Genomic DNA, 17490 nt, shown 5'->3' on the forward strand with positions numbered 1-17490 from the left:
AATATCAGAAAAAACTAGGAAAGCTTCCTATTTTAATATGTTCATTTTAACATACTAAAACATTAATTTCAACATGTTTCCCATTTTAATACGTTTATTTATAAATTCTACCTAATATAAGAATGATTCCTCTATATTTACAATAGTCTAAAAACTAAATTTCATCACATAGCATTGCTGGTTAAAAAAAAAAGTTAAAAACCAAACAAGTGTATAATTTTGACAACTAAGAGCCAACTTAATTGGCTCTAAAATTCTATTAGAACGGGCTTCCCTGGTGGCACAGTGGTTGAGAGTCCGCCTGCCGATGCAGGGAACACGGGTTCGTGCCCCGGTCCGCGAAGATACAACATGCCGCGGAGCGGCTGGGCCCATGAGCCATGGCCGCTGAGCCTGCGCGTCCAGAGCCTGTGCTCCACAACGGGAGAGGCCACAGCAGCGAGAGGCCCACGTACCGCAAAAAAAATTGTATTAGAACATATCACCAAAGATTATATAGAATGAACTCTAGTTAATCAAGAATAACTGAATAATGAATATCATAAACCTACCTGAATAATTTTTTAAATGTATAGACATTTTCTTTCTTGTATTATCTTTATGCAATAATTCCGTAGAACTTCAAAAGCTAAATTAGGGCGTTTCTTTGCTATTTTAATATATTAAATGACAGTACAGAGATAAAGTATGTTTTCTTATAATTTTCAATTTTCATAAAGAGTAAAGTGTTAAAATTCTTTCGAATTCTTCTCCACACAAAAATAGTTTTATTTTTTCCTAAATGTCAAAATTACTCAGGTTTACAATAAAACGTTTTTTAAAAATTCAAAAAAGTACAAATAAAGTAAATAATAGCCCACATTGCCAAGAGATTAACCACTGTAAAACCACACTACCAGGAGATTAATCATGGTAAATATTGTGGTGAAAATAATATTAAAAGTAGTTTCTATTGTTATTATTAAATTATTAATATTTAGTTATTATTAAAATTAATACCAGCCAACATTTACTGAGCTAGACAAAGTGTGAAAAATTAATTTAATAATTAGTATGAGCAGACCCTCATTTAACTCTCATAATAACCTTAAGAGTTAAGATACCATTACCACCCCATTCTCCAGGTAAGGAACCTCATGCATGAGCTAATTTGTCTAAGATCACAAAGCTGGTAAGTGGAAGAATCAGGACTCAAACCTAAACACAGGCTTTCAGAATCTATGCTCTAAAGTACTACGCTTTCAGTCTCTCCATCCTTTTAAACAATTTTCTGTCCATACATATACATCAAACTGATTTTCAGATACCTTTTCTCAACTATTATTAAGAAGTTAAAATATTCCATTTAACCTTAAACTTTCAATCCCCCCCCAAAATAAAAGAATGTAAAGACTAATCAATTTCATTTAAAAATCTGAACCTGTTCCTAGTAAATTTTCAAATTAATAGAACAAAGGGAAAATCACTTCTAAAACTCTGTTGGTATTACCCCAATTATTTAAAATTTAAATTAATTGTTCATACTTTAATAATTCCTTATAAAGATCCTTAATGACCCTAATATCAGAGGTTACTCTATGTAATACTACATTTGACAACTAAAATGAGAAAAAAGTGTTTATTCATTTCAAAAATCAGTAGATTAAATGACCTTTCTTTAAAGTATTAATATAGTATTCTCCCTCCACCCTTCAATGTGTCCTATTGACAAAGTAGTTTCTTTGTAGAGAAAGGACTATTTTAAGTATGCCTGCTGGGCTTTTCTGGTAAGCAGCTAATAAGAAATGGAGTGTTTGATAAACTAGACAAAGCGTTCCCTTGTACTGTAAATTGTAGTACAATTCTACTGGTTTCCTGGTCTAAAACATTCTATAGTAGCCAGAGTCCTACTGTAGTCTACAATCTATTTTGTCATGACCTAAAAAAGCTACTCAGTATATGAAATTGCTCTAGGTTTTATTAAATCAATAAAGAGTTAATCTAACATACTGACTTTTTTACATATTATGCATTAAATATCTCCTACTGAAGTCCTTACCTAATTATTAAAATGAAATACTGTATTTGTTAGCAATTTCTCCTGCAGACAAGACTGAATTTATTTTTTTTAAATGCTTTGTTTTTATAAAATCCAAGAGCTGAAATATGACCAATTTGAACAATCACTTAAAATTAAACCAAAATTATACTAACCAAATCACAGATTAGCTACAGCTTATAAGGGGAAAACATAAAATGAAAATCTTTAAATATAAATTCATGAACCAGGCTTGAATCAATCGAAACTGGCACACTCCTTCAGCATCTAGAGCAGTAACTGGCACATACCAGAAACTCAGTGTTTATTGAATAAATGAATTAACCAATTGTTAATTGTCTATAAATTGGTGAACCTTTCAGGAAATACAATATAGAAATTACCTATAATAGTTACCAGCTAAAAAGACCAAGTAAAGATACTAGTAATGGATCCTAATGAAGCAAAATAGATCATGATAAAGATCACTGCAACAGTAGTGGAGTCTATTAACACCCAACATTAAGGAACCAGTCAAACAGATTAGGGCACATCAACTCAATTAAATACTTTAAAAATAGGGAAACAATCATAAGATTAATCTACATGTAACAACACAAAATATAGATAGCAAGTGAAATTAGCAAAACCCAAAAATAGTCCACTATGTCAGCAACTAGGTAAAAGATACATAAACAACCAGAAGTTAAAAGGGAAAAAACAAGTTACAACTGTGTTAGGATGATCATAAAATTGTCATTCATATTAAAAATACTTAAGCTTTCCTATTTCTTAAACAAAAAATTATTTTGAAATTCAACCATTCTCTTTGCCTATTTCTCAACAGATTTCTGCCAATGTTGCTAAAGAAAACATACCACTTTAGGTAAATGACCTTTCTGATCAAACTAAAGCAAAAAGATGACATATAAACGAACTGTCCAAATACTTCCTTTGGTCAACTTAGGAACGTGCTTGTTGTAATAATATACTTAAGAGAAGAATAACAGTAAGAAAGGAGACAAAATTGGCAGCCCTACTGTACTTTCAAATTTGGGTTTTTTTTTGTTTTTTTGGTAATGTCTGTCAGTCTTTACAGATTCACAATTTGCCACAAACATAAAATAATAAAGTTTAAAGACAATACTTAAAGTGTATATCACTTTACAGACACTGGCTCTCTAATGTTGCTCTTATACTTATGCCCTCTTGCCTTTTCTGCACCATTCCAGACCCATCACTATCTGTCTGCCCTACTCCTGCAAGCCTTCCTCATCACTCCATCCTGATCACAACCTCTGTTCCAAACTATTATTTTATAGACTATTTATTCCTCTTCCCATCCATATTACAAAAGAAACACACATCTGCTCTGGAAAATCAGACTACAATTAGAAATGCACACACACAATTTTAATCCCAACACAGGGGGTAAGGATGGGTCAAGCATTAACAGTTCCAGGACAGCTTTTCATTGTTTCTTTCAAAATTGACATCATACAGTTCACACTGTTTTTTAACTCACTTTTTTTCTTATCAATATAATATTTACTCCTTCTCCTCATACCCCTGAGAAAAGGATCCAAATGCAAGTAGATTACTTGTAAAGTACAAAAAGATCAGCAAGAAAGTGAGAAAATTCAGGAGAAAATTCAAGGTGAATTATCAAGCCTGCTACCAGTATGGGCACCTGGAGCTTAACTTCATGAGAAAACTCTGGGAAACAATATACAATTATCCCACCCAAGTGTGGAGGGAGCTGGGGTAGGCCTATACCAACTCCTGTCAGTCACTTGTTGAGGGGCACTCCCAGGATGTCCTGCAGGAGACTCTCTAACACTTTGGAAGGAGTCCTCAAGTAGAGATGCAGATACTGATTTTTGGAAGTAGGCCGCCTCCATTTAAATAAGTAATAAAACCCAAGGGATATGGACAAGTACTAACAGCATCTTCTATACCCCACATCTTTGACTACTCTGTATCATTTGAAATTTTATAAATTAAAATGACTCATTATATAGAACTGCTTTCTATTCAACATTTAATAACTGCAACTAAAAGTGCTTAGGTAGTGTTTTCTTGGGTAGTGTGTCTGAGACTAAATTTAAAAAGAAGCACACCAGAAATCAAGGCAATCAAGGGAAAATAACACCATTAGGTTGAACTATATGAATTGCCAGGTTTTTGTTTTTGTTTTTGTTTTCAGACCAAAAACTGTTAAATATTGGCAGTTTCATATGGTTCAAACTAATACACATCAAACTTCAATTATTTCCTTTCTGGGTTCCATATCTATTGTAGCACCTATTTGCAAGTTCTTTACTTCTACCTCTCCTTTCTTTTTCTCTTCTTCCTTTCCTTTGTTTCTGAGGAAATGTAGGCACAAAAGTGAAAACTAATGACTGCTAGTATACTGAATATACAATTTTTCATTTGTGGCCAGACCAGGTGTGAATGAGTGAAAGAATAAATAAATGAATTAAGCAAAACAAGACATACATGAAGAATATATCTCTTCCAGTCCCTGTGACTCCATTCTTTCAACTAAGAGAAAAGTAATTACTGCCTCAAAGGATAGACATACTAAAACCACACCATACACACTAAAAGTTGGTGTAGGACTACCCCAGCTCCTTCACCCCTTACAAAACCAAGTCTGTAATAGGAATAATTAAACCACCATGTATATAAAAATGTTTATAAACCTTTTTCAGTTTTATTTTCATGAAAATATACTCACTTCGTAAGGAAAAGTACATAGCTACAATAGACATCTATATTTAGTTTTAGATACTGCCAAAGAATTGAAAAATGGAAGAAGAAAAGGCAGATATATGATCATCTTTACCTGCAAAAGGAGATTTCAACGTGGGACTCTCCTCTACTATTATACCTTCTTGTGTCTTGTGTCCATGCCTTTGCTTGTACTGCTCCACAAACTCTGTGGAATAGATGGAATCTATAGGATTTATTTCATTTGACTGTGTGGTCTGAACATCGCCTGTGTGTTCAGAAGAGCACAGCAAGTCTTCAGTGTGCTGCTCTTCTTTCATTAGGTCACTACCAGATAATACTCTCAAACCGACATCAGGAAACTTCAGAACAGCAGAGTCTGCCTCCCCAAAACTCAAGGCATTTGAAATACCAAAGTCATCATCCTCAGGAATGGGGTTGTACCATATTTCTCCTTCATCATCTGCATCATTTTCCTCATTAAAATCTAATGAACAGTCTCTTGATAATGAAGAATTTGTAGCAGTACACACCATATACGTACAATATTCTTCAGATGATTTGAGGAAAGGTCGTGACAGCTGCAGTTTAGGTAGAGAAACGGGTGAGATGGATAAATGACTTATATCTTGGCATTTCTTATTTTCGTCTTCCAAATTAAAAGATCTCAGAGTACTCTGATATAGCCAATTGCGTTTCTTTGACACAGTGATGCTATTAAGTGGCTTATGACCCCTGAAGCCAATATCATCCTTCAGATCTTCAAGTTCTCTTCTCTTCATTGAAGACTCATAGACATTTTCAAATAAGTCTGTTTCAAAGAAAAAAGAAGGCAGAATGTAATGCCTGGCATACCAAGAAAGGCATGTCCCTTAAGACCAGTTATTAAAATACTATTTTTAGGGGCTTCCCTGGTGGCGCAGTGGTTAAGGGTCCACCTGCCAATGCAGGGGATGAGGGTTCGAGCCCTGGTCCGGGAAGATCCCACATGCCATGGAGCATGTCTTACTGATTATTAAAATTTCAAAATAACATCTGTTTCCTAACCATATAGTGCAGTAGCAACTTATGCAGAGTTTAAGTTCTAAATATCTAGGGCAAAATTAAAAATAAAAGTCCCCAAGGAGGCCCTTGATTAGGACCAGGTATCCTGTCTCACAACAAGCACAACACAGCTATATTATTGACAGGCACAAACTTGAGCAGCAAGAATACAAGAATGAACAAAATAGCCCCTGCTCTTAAGGAATTCATAGCCCAATGGAGGATGTCAAATACTTAGATATGTGTATTATTAATATAATGTGATAAGACTCTAAAAATGTATATGTAACATTAATTCCATATAAAGGGGAAAATTTTTTGCACTTCCAAAGAGTTACATAAAGCCGGCTTCCCGGCTTCAATGACAGTCAATAAGCTAAATAAATATATATCATAAATTAACTCACTACACATAGATAATTAAAACAAAACCACATTTCTAATTTAAGATCATGTCAGGTTTGTAATTTATGGTCTATGCTACTTTGAGTGTGTATTTGGTTGATTCATTTTAGTATTACAGCAAGTAAAATATAATAGTCCAGTAACAGAGAGTGATAAAAACACATTAAACTCTGAGGAGCTTAATAACAACCAAAAAATTAGGTTCATGCATACTAAAGGTTTTCAGGAATCTCCCTTCTACTGAAAAAAAAATCATTTAAAAATGTAAGTTTGGGGGCTTCCCTGGTGGCGGAGTGGTTGAGAGTCCACCTGCCGATGCAGGAGACACGGGTTCGTGCCCCAGTCCGGGAGGATCCCACGTGCCGCGGAGCGGCTGGGCCCGTGAACCATGGCCGCTGAGCCTGAGCGTCCGGAGCCTGTGCTTCGCAGCGGGAGAGGCCACAACAGTGAGAGGCCGGCGTACCGCAAAAAAAAAAAAAAAAAAAAGTAAATTTGTCCTTTTTATAACCCTAAATACCTAATCAAGCAGATTAATTTAAAAACAAAACAAAACCTTAAACACAAACTGGGTTTCAAGTTCAATAGTTCCAGAGGCAGGAATAAAGGAACAGACTAAGAATCAGAAGGGAAGGAACCTCTCATGAATGTCTACTATGGCAGATATTTATTTACTCAAGAAATATTTATTGAGCGCCTATTATGCGGCAGGAACAAGAGATAAAGCAGTAAGAAAGCCCTTAACCTCCTTTAACCTCCACAACAATTCTGAGACAGGTAGTGATTATTTCCATGAGCCTCGAACATATGTGGAATATGGCCAAGGTGCTAGCCATATAATTCAAATTTAAGCCTGTCTAACCTTAAAATCCTTGCTCTCACCTGTCTCCCCTACACCATGCTACCCACTAAAAGTAGGGAAGTAGGTGTCCCTCTTGAGCATTATGATAATATCCACCAAGTTAACTTTATAGGGTGGCTCCTGGGATTAAGTAAAATAATGTTTGAAATACTTAGAAAACTACTCAGAAAAGTCAAGTAACTTGCCTGAGATCAACTGTTGGTAAATGGAAGAGGCAGCACTCAAAACAAACTCTTCTGACTCCAAAGTTTGTAGTACACCTGGGCTACTAACTAAAGGATACCCACCTCCACTCTCCAGGATTTAACATGCAAACATGTAACAAATAGTCAATAAATATCTTGATTTGATTTAATTTAACTAATGAAACCTGAAGATTCAAGAGTCTTTCTATGGTTCTGTCTTCTTTACACTTAAAATTAAGAACTGTCCTGGACATATATCCAGAAAAGGCAAAACCTCTAATTCAAAAAGACACCTGCACCCCAATGTTCATAGCAGCACTATTTACAATAGCCAAGATATGGAAGCAACCTAAGTGTCCATTGACAGATGAATGGATAAAGAAGATGTGGTGTGTGTGTCTGTGTGTGTATATATATATATATATATATATATATATATATATATATATATACACAATGGAATATTACTTAGCCATAAAAAAGAATGAAATAATGTCATTTGCAGCAACATGGATGGACTATAGACTAGATTATTATACTAAGTGAAGTAAGTCTGACAAAGACAAATATCATACGATATCACTTTTATGTGGAATCTAAAAAAAGATACAAAAGAACTTATTTCCAAAACAGAAACAGACTCACAGACATAGAAAACAAACTTACGATTACCAAAGGGGAAAGTGGGGGGGATAAATTAGGAGTTTGCAATTAACAGACATCCATGACTATGTATGAAATAGGCAAACAAGGACCTACGTTATAACACAGGGAACTATACTTAATATTTTGTAATAACCTATAAGGGAAAAGAATCTGAAAAAAGAATATATATATATATATATAAAAAACTGAATCTCTGTGCTGTATACCTGAAACTAACATAACATTGTAAATCAACTTTACTTCTACAACAACAAAAAAAACTAAACTGATTATAGACCTTTTTTTTCTAAAAAAAAAAAAAGGACCTACGCGTTTCCCTAGTGGCGCAGTGGTTGAGAGTCCACCTGCCGATGCAGGGGACACGGGCTCGTGCCCCGTTGCGGCTGGGCCCGTGAGCCAGTGAGCCATGGCCACTGAGCCTGCGGGTCCAGAGCCTGTACTCCGCAACGGGAGAGGCCACAACAGTAAGAGGCCCGCATACAGCAAAAAAGAAAAAAAAAAAAAAAAAAGGACCTACTATAATTTTTTTTTTTTTTTGCCGTACGCGGGCCTCTCTCGCGCCGCGGAGCACAGGCTCCGGACGCGCAGGCTCAGCGGCCATGGCTCACGGGCCCAGCCACTCCGCGACATGAGGGATCTTCCCAGCGCAGGGCACGAACCCGTGTCCCCTGCATCGGCAGGCGGACTCTCAACCACTGAGCCACCAGGGAAGCCCCTTTCAGAGTTTTTTGATGTACATTGTAAATGAAATAAACATGCTTCTACTTGTACTATATTCCAAGGAACTACAATGAGAAAAATAAAGCTACCAGTATCCCATATTTAAACCGACACATCTATTGATATGTAATGAATATGTAATATTAAAAGGAATAATTACATCGTGAGACACAATACAACTATTTTTCATGAAACTACAAACTACATAAACTTGAGATGAAACAGTCTGCTTGCTATTGCTGAATATTTAAAAACACATAATGCTGAAGTTTAAATTTAGAGATAAAGAAGTACATTATTATACGTTCTGATAAAAACCAAATTTATTCCGTTATTAAAACTGAATATAAGCGACACATTATTCAAGGTAGAAAATTTTACTTGGGCAATTATTTATATATAACTTAAAGCATTTCATTTTTATCTCAGTTAATTAAATGGATGCATATGAATATAAGTTACACAGAAATGGAAAACTATTTACCATCTTCTCTTCACTCCCCATTTATGCTAAAATTAATGTTAAACCTTACTGGCATAAATGTAAAAGTTACCTTTAGCTTCAAATTTTATATATATGTGTGTGTGTGTATATATATTTTGACATTTATATATTTATATGTTGAAAGAAGACAAAAGTAAAAAAGATATAAAAATAAGTGTGCAAAGTTGCAAGGCAAAAAAGTCTTTATTCTCTTGCAACTATACACGTTATGGTATAACTATCAGACTCTAATTAAAGTCATTTTCCTTGAAAATCTGTAAGAGAATGCGGAAGTAGCAATTAAAAGTTTTTCACTCAGAAAAATATTTACATAGTGGTGAACTACTCAAGCCAATTTTGTGTTCTCAACTATTACGTATTTCATAATAAATCTAGATGAGTTACTATTACTAAACATTTAACTAGTGCCCCAGATCAAAATCAACAGCAAACTTTCTGGGAAATTATGTACTGCAGCCCTCATTGAAAATGTACAGTATCTACAACATCTTTTCATCATTTAAAACATTCTACTGCAAAAACAAACTGTTGTTTTAGCTTACTTCTCTTTTAAAAATCCTAAATAAAAGCATTCTTATGAACAATGTATTTGAGCTTAAATAAATAAAAGCAGCCCTGCTTATAGAGTCAAGCTTGGCAGCCCAAATGAAATTACTAGAATAAACTTAAGCCTTAGGTTTACATATGAGTGTGTTTATATGTATGTCTTTATCTTTCCCAGATAAATCTAAATGAGGAGAGGGGTACAATGAAAAGAAAAAAGGTATTTTTCTATCTTTTATTTTTCCTCCCTTGTGACTAGCAATAAAAACTCTTAAGAAAAAAGCTGTGTGCTAGCTTTGGGGACAGGAAAGTAGAGAAGGAAACTTTGAGACGCTTTTCAGTTCCCTGAAAGTAATGAGGAGGAACAAGAGAAAAGAAGCACAGAAGAAAAGATGAGTAGAATAAATAAGTGCTCCTAAAGTGGTGTCCTCTAGTTCAATTCCCAATGCTCCCTAAAGCAGTCCTTCTCAACTTCAGATCATTTCACTCTCTATCCAGAATCCTAATATATTTTCACAAAGCCTGCTTGCCTTTCTCTTGATAACAGCTAAGTGCCAGGCATGGTACCAAATGGATTATCTTTTTTCATCATCACAGCAACCTGAGGACTGAGGCTATGCAGAGCTGAGTAACTTGTCCAAGGTCATAAGGCTGGTAAGTGGTAGATTTGATCAGAAACCCAGAATCTCTATTCTATTAGCCATTACACTATATGGCATTCTCTCTTGCAGATTCTAAAATCTCACTTTTGTTGGTGCAAGATGAGACTAACATGGAGGGATCTGCTTAAACTTGTCATACATAAGTAGTAAGTATAAATTCATACACATAAAACTGAAGCAGAAAGAGCTCAAGTGCTTTGCTCTAATAGGGGTTAGTTTAAGTATCAAGTATCAGAATAAAGTAGAATGCTTTTTCAAAACTTTTTAAAATGTATCAAGATAGGTGATTGAGATACTGAGAATTCTAGAGCCTACTACTCAAAGTGTGTACCAAACAGCAGCATCTACACTGCGAGTTCGTTAAAATGCAGAATCTCAAGGTCCCACCCCCATACATATTAAATCTTCATTTTAACAAGACTTTCAGAGAATTCATATACACATTAAGTTTGAAAAGCTCTGCTCTATAACTGCGAACCACATGTTGAGTGGCAAAGGTCTGGAAAACAGCCTTAGGATTCTCAAAACATAAACACCACTTAGAAATGGAGGACTTTCAAAAATCAACACAACACTATTTTCTGCTGAATTTGTAACTCTCAATGTTTTCCTGCCACCAGCAACTCCAATGTTTTATGGCACTCTTCCCAAAACAAAAAACAAAAACAAAAAAATGGACTCACTTGCTTCTGGGGCCACGATGGCAGAATTTCTAACAGAAGAATTTAGAGCTAGAAGACACTCAGAAAGTATTTGCCTATAGTTACTAGTCTTGAAAGGGCTAATGCATAAAAGAATTTGTCGGAAAAATTCATACAGATAATGTAGCTCATAAAGTTAAGAAATTGAAGCTACAAATACTTGAGAAGGGAATAGACAGAAATCTGCATTAACAGTGTCAACTTCACTTTAAGATATAATGCACAAGATCACACCAGCTATTTAATACTACCTTTAAAGAACTGTCTAAAGATTTTGAACAGAATATTACATGCCCAAATTTTTTTTTCTTTCACAGATCACAGAGCAAGAAGAGTAGAGTCAAAGTAGGCTAATTATTTTTAAAGCAGTAAAAGGCCAAAACAGCTCAACCCAGTGCTTTCCGATTTATTTTTGAGTACTATATGCTAATTAAAACTTATTTATAAAGAGTTATAATGAAGTATAGTCAGCAAATAGATTAAAATTCCTTTGTAACCTTAAGGCTTGAAGAAACTTTACAATATTTACTATGTGTAATGACTTTAGATTTCTTAAATAATCATCTCAGTTAGTAACAAATTGGTCAATCTGTGAGCACTACATTCCCAACTGCATCAAATCATTGGCAGTATTATACTATCAAAAGTTTTAGTGGTTCTTAGTAGGAGCCAGAAATCAAAACTGAATATCATTTTGGCTTCCATTTGTCATATAGCTTCAAAAATTTCCAAAACACCTAAGTAGATTAGGTATTTCTAGCTCCTTATATAGTTATTCTGTGTTATAAATTCTAACTATAACTTTTGAAAGAAAACATCGCCACAAATAATATTGTACAGAAAAATGTGATATAAACCTTCTAAGCTGTTTTTTTTAATACATTTATTTATTTATTTATATTTATTTTTGGCTGCATTGGGTCTTCGTTGTTGGCGCGGGCTTTCTCTAGTTGTGGCGAGCAGGCGGCTACTCTTCGTTGCAGTGCACGGGCTTCTCACTGTGGTGGCTTCTCTTGTTGCGGAGCACAGGCTCTAGGCGTGTGGGCTTCAGTAACTGTGGCAGGCAGGCTCAGTAGTTGTGGCTCGCGGGCTCTAGAGCACAGGCTCAGTAGTTGTGGCGCACGGGCTTAGTTGCTCCGCAGCATGTGAGATCTTCCCGGACCAGGGCTGGAATCTGTGTCCCCAACACTGGCAGGCAGATTCTTAACCACTGCACCACCAGGGAAGTCCCCTTCTGAGCTATTTAACATCTTTATACAACCAAGAATGTACTGCTTCATCGGGACTGCCCAGTTAACTTTTTAGAAAACATGATTAAAAGTAGAATCCAAGTAAACAATTTGAACTAAACATTTAAAGGTAAAGGTTTAAGATGGATAAAGCAATTGACTAAAAGAAAGACTTTAAACCTATTCTAGGATTCCCCCATCTTCTTTGCAACTTTGAGGAAGTTACTTACCCCTCTAAATCTTGTTGAAATTCCATCCATCTCCTCAGTCCAAGCAGTTTAATAGAATTAACTGGATCAAACCTCTAAAGAAATTTAGAGTCCCTTTGACCTTATATAAATAGGGGTTTTGGAGTCATAAAGACCTGAGTTTGAATCCACATAATAGTTTGAATCTATATACTAGTATACATAAACCAAATACTAGTTTAAGTGACATTGGGCAAACTACTTAACCCCTTCTTTGCTTTTGCTGTTGTTGTGCAATAACAGCTGTCATACCTCCATGGAGCGGGGAGGGGAGGGAAGTAATAAAGATTATATGAAAACCCCACAAAGTATTCAGAATGGTTTTAATAAGTTCAAATAACCTTCATAAAAAACAATTTAAAAAAAATTAACTCTTCAAATCTATACTAGATATATAAACATTGCACAAATTATTTTTATCTTTCCTAAAAGATGAACTGATGATTTGAAAGGAAATAACATCTGAGAAAGTTTTTAAAACCAGAGATTATCTAAGCTTTTGTTTAGATTTCTTGTGAAATATCTAAAATACCATCACATAATAATTCTAATGTGTCATTTAATTTCTTTTAAAATTGGTTTCATTTAATTAGTTTCTCAATGAAAAATTCAATGAATTCATTCCTAAGAGTTACTACAGTTATTATTACTTTTAAAACACTTCAATGTTTACACAACAACTGAGGGTGTTAAAAGCCATCAGATAGTAATGTCTAACCTTTGCAACAAAAGGGTAATACATATTTTACTGAAGTTTTATACAGATTTTTGTTATGGCTAAAAATTAACTGTCTTAAAAAGAGTTAACTGAACCAAAATCAGTGGAGGTAAAGATATAATAGCACTAAAACGTAATAAATGATTACAAATACTTTACTACTGGAAATGCATATTTTAATATAAACTTAGCATAAAGTACACCTCTCTTCACAAAAATTTACATTCTACTATCTTTTTATTCAGGTGGAATGGAATAAATTTGAGGGAAATTGACAGGTGTGGGTTAGAGATTTATAGATTCAAAAGAACTTCTCATTTTGTATACACTTGAAGTGAATTATTTGATTTGTCCTCATTGTGTAATAAAAAGTTTTGTGAACTTTGTTTCTCCCCGTTTTGTGTTTATTGGTTTAAAAAGTTAATGTGTACAAACCTAGTCCTGTAGGATTTGTAATTCTTAACAGAGAAACTGCCAAGTACTGTGAATACTTTTACATTTCAGCATTTAATATTTTTTAAAGTATTACTGATATGTAAGTCATTATGTTCACTAAAAGTCTTTAAAAGTGTAGTCCGAAAGATCATGTTGTTTTTGGCTCAGTTTAAAGGTACTTCTTTCACAAGAGAATTCTTTTACTATTTACAACATAAGAGATTTCTAGAATGGATAACTTAAACCTTCAGTGAAAACTAAAAATCACACACATATAAAATAGGGAGTAAAATCCTATTATTAGGACAAATATACTTTTTACAAATTCCTTTAACTGCCTACACTTTCTTAAAAAGTACATAAGACATACTTTTCTTCTGATTAAAATCCAAGTGCCCTTCATTTTCCACAATAATAAGATTACCTACATTGTTATGTTTTTAGGGGGGGAGGGGGAGGGGAGGGAAAGGTGAAGAGAAGAAACGTGAAATCCTACCTGACTAAAAAGAAGTATTACCATGATAGTTTTCTCGGTTTGGTTGGGTTTTGGGTTTTGGTTGTGTGTATCTGTGTACACAAACGCTTCTGACCGGGAGATGTAATGAGTAAAATGACAGTTTATGAAGCCCATAAAGTCTAACTTGGATCAAATTCAAATTCACAAACTCCACAAAAGTCTACAGATTAGCCCAGAGCTACAAAGAATAAAAGTCAAGGCAGCGCCGGCCAACTCTTAAGCCGAGACTGAAAAGCAAAGTGTGGTGAACTTAACCTTTACTCACTGTTGCGCTTAGAACTAGGTACACTGGTTCTTAGAGAAGAAAAAACAAAAACCCCAAGTTCCTCATGCCACTGTCTTAAAAAAAACAAACAAATAAACAAACAAACCCGAGATAAGGCATTATACTAGGTAACCTGGAAATGGCATTAGGCTGCCACTGACGTGACCCTCACTTTGGCACCGACACGTACCGTAGTCTGCAAAACCATACCTTCTTCTTCGCTCTTAAGACAGAAGCCCGGTCTGTAAACACATTTTGATTGCAAGGTATCCTACCTGTCAGCGTAATCCTTTGGTCTGGCGGCACCGAGACGACTTGGCTTTCCCGCATTTTCAAAGCGCCCAGATTTGGAGACGTTGCCTGCGCTCGGGTGACTTCGGGGGGTGTCCTACGAGCGCGACCCTTCATTCCCAGAGACAGCAGGCGTCCTTTGTACATCCACTTCTGCAGCTTCTTGACTGTCACCGCGGGCGGTTTGAGGAAGGGGAGCCCCTCCTGGCCGTCTTCTTTGCTGCGGCTTCCCGAGGAGCGGCGGGGGTCCTCGGAGCTGGGAGGCCGGAGGCCGGAGGGCGCCGCGGCCCGGGAGCTGCCTCCGCTCCAGCCGTCCATCCCGCCTCCACGTGGCGGGGGCTCGTCCGGTTCCCCGCGCGCGCCGCACCTGATCCAGCTGTCGCTCCGCCACCGCTGTAAGGGAGGCGGCTTGGCACCCACGCGGAGGCTGTCGAGGCTTCTGCTGCAGGGCAGCCGCATCCGAGGAGTCCGCGGGCGGCCTCCCCCCGACTCCCTCGGAGGCGACCGGGGCGGGGACACCTGCTGCCAAGGGCAGTCGCCGCCTCCCCGCTCGCAGTCTCGGGGGCAGGCTCGGCGGGCCGCCGCGCCGCAGGGGGAAGGCGGCTGGCCCGGAGCCCGGGCTCCCGCAGGGCAGCCGCTATCCGCCCTGCCCCGGTCGCCCTGCCGCCTGCCCGAGTCAGGGGGCAGGTCGTGCATGGCCTGGATCAGCAGATAATAGGCCTCTCGCAACTGGGTCTGCAGCCTGCCTGTCTCCAGACGGCCGCCCTCCGCCCCTGGGGAGGAGCCAGCGGCCGGGGGAGGCGGGGGCCACCGCTCCGCCTCCGCCCCCTCAGGCTCCGGCGCGGGCTGGGAGCCGCCGGGCAGGTTCTCGTAGTAGTCGGCGTCGTCCTCCTCGTCCTCTACGCTGCCCTCGGAGCCCGGCGGAGCGTGCAGAGAGGCGCGAGTGAGCCCGCGGCCCGAGGGTGCGGCCTCCTTCCCGCCGCGCGGCCGAGGCCCGAGCGCCCCCGACCTCTCCGGCCGCCCTCCCGGGACCCGCGCCTCAGGACCCCACGCCTGAGGCGACGGCGGCGGTCGCTCCAGGCTCGGCCGGGTTCCGCCGGCGCGCTCGCGTAGGGGCCCGCCCGGAGCACCCCCGGCATCTCCCTCGGCAGCCGAAGAGGCCGCCACGGTGGCTGCTGTGGCCACCCAGCGCCCGTGCCCCCCGGCGGCACGAGGACCCCGCCTCCCCCGGAGCCTGGACAGCGTCCTCCTCAAAGGGTCCGTCATCCCCCTCCGCCTCAGCAGCCAGGCTCGCCCCTGGTGCGGGGACAGCTCGGAGTCCCGCTCGGGAGGAAGCCGCGCTCGCGGCGGCGGCGGCGGCGGCGGCTCCCCATGACCGACACTGGCCCTCGCGGGCTCCTCACATTCTTGGCATAACTCTGCCGCGGGACGGGTGGGGGAGGGCGGCGGCGCCGCAGAGCGCATGCCCCGGAGCCCCGGGCCGCAACGGGGCGCGCGGGCTGCCGGCTGCTACTCTGCGGGCGTCGGGCGAGGCAAGGCGGAGGGCGGGGAAGGGAGGTGGGTGAGAGCTAAGGAAGACCGAGGGATGCAGAGAGAGCGTACCGAGGGGGGTGGGGGGTTGCAGTAAGAGTCGAGGCAGGAAAAAGAAGGAGCGGGAAGGTGAGTCTGCGCTGGAGGCTGCAAAGTTCTGGTTGGGGAGACGGAGAAAGGGAACGTGCCCTCTTGGCTGCCACTCAGTCACCTTCACCACCCTCCGCATTGCCACCACTGCACGAGGCGTGTCCTATAGTGCAAGTCCTAGCTTGAGAGAAAACAAAGATTGTTTTGACGGATAAGGTATGAGTACAGGTGTATCTCACTTAGTGAAGTGTGTTCTAGAAACGTTCCGAATCATTTTAATTTGTACAGGGAGCTGCCCATTTAAAGGAAATTTTCAGAGATTCCTTTTCAATTAGGAAGAACCCTTTTGCCCAAAAAAATCACCACTGGTGTCTCTTTTTAAAGTCTATTTTTCTTTCTTGCTTCCTTCCTCCCTCCCTCCCTCCCTCCCTCCCTTCCTTCCTTCCTTCCTTCCTTCCTGTTAATGCATGCTAACACAAAATTAATTGTAGCATAAACCAAAACTTGTAAAACGGAGGCGCAAATATAGCCTCCCCCATCACCTAACACTTTGTTTTAATTAAAACTGGGTTGAAAAACAATTGGGTTGAAATTGAGAAACAATGTTATTTGGAAATACCAACTCTCTCTCAAAAGCATTAAATTCCATGTTCTGTGTAACATTTGTAAAATACCTTGTGTTGCCACAGAGCAGTGGACCTGTTTGTGGTTGATAAGAATCAATCTGATTTCAGAGTTAAACTTTTTAGCGCTTACGTATTAGAAGGGGCCTTTGTCCGAGTACCTCATAAGTGTACTACTAACTCCTAGCACAGTACTTGCACCTAGTAAGTACTCAAGAAATATTTGTTGAATAAACAAATGCTTGCATGAGTGAATTTAACTGACCCTATTTTCAACGATATATATCTATGTAAGTTCCTTTTTTTTTTTTTTTTTTTTCCTATCAGTCAAAGGCTCCAGCCTCTAAATGTGCTTTGACCTATACTTCCTTTATTAGTACCTAGGCTCTGCATCCTGGAATAATTTTACCTGCATCTCTATTTGCAGAAATCTTACCCATCCTCTAAGATTCCATTCAGCTGCCTTCTTCATGAAGTCGTCTCTGATCTTCCACATGGGCACAA

At 39.0% G+C, this 17490-nt stretch overlaps 1 protein-coding gene across 5 annotated transcripts in view; it reads right to left on the reverse strand.

Moving 5' to 3' along the window:
• SYDE2 (synapse defective Rho GTPase homolog 2) overlaps positions 1 to 16131 on the reverse strand; it is a 41124-nt gene extending 24993 nt beyond the window's left edge. For 2 of the 5 annotated variants that reach the window (XM_067726755.1, XM_067726756.1), the window contains exons 1-2: positions 14728 to 16129; positions 4866 to 5561 (exon numbers count right to left, since the gene is read on the reverse strand). In XM_067726755.1, coding sequence (XP_067582856.1) covers positions 4866 to 5561; positions 14728 to 16009 — 1978 coding nt within the window. In that variant the 5' untranslated portion in view covers positions 16010 to 16129. Of the gene's footprint in view, positions 1 to 4865; positions 5562 to 14727 lie in introns of all 5 variants that reach the window. The other 3 variants (XM_067726753.1, XM_067726757.1, XM_067726758.1) reach the window with 3 other exon arrangements.
• Between the last annotated feature and the right edge of the window lie 1359 nt (positions 16132 to 17490).

The sequence above is a fragment of the Pseudorca crassidens genome, chromosome 2 (assembly GCF_039906515.1).
Source record: "Pseudorca crassidens isolate mPseCra1 chromosome 2, mPseCra1.hap1, whole genome shotgun sequence".
Classification (NCBI taxonomy): domain Eukaryota; kingdom Metazoa; phylum Chordata; class Mammalia; order Artiodactyla; family Delphinidae; genus Pseudorca; species Pseudorca crassidens.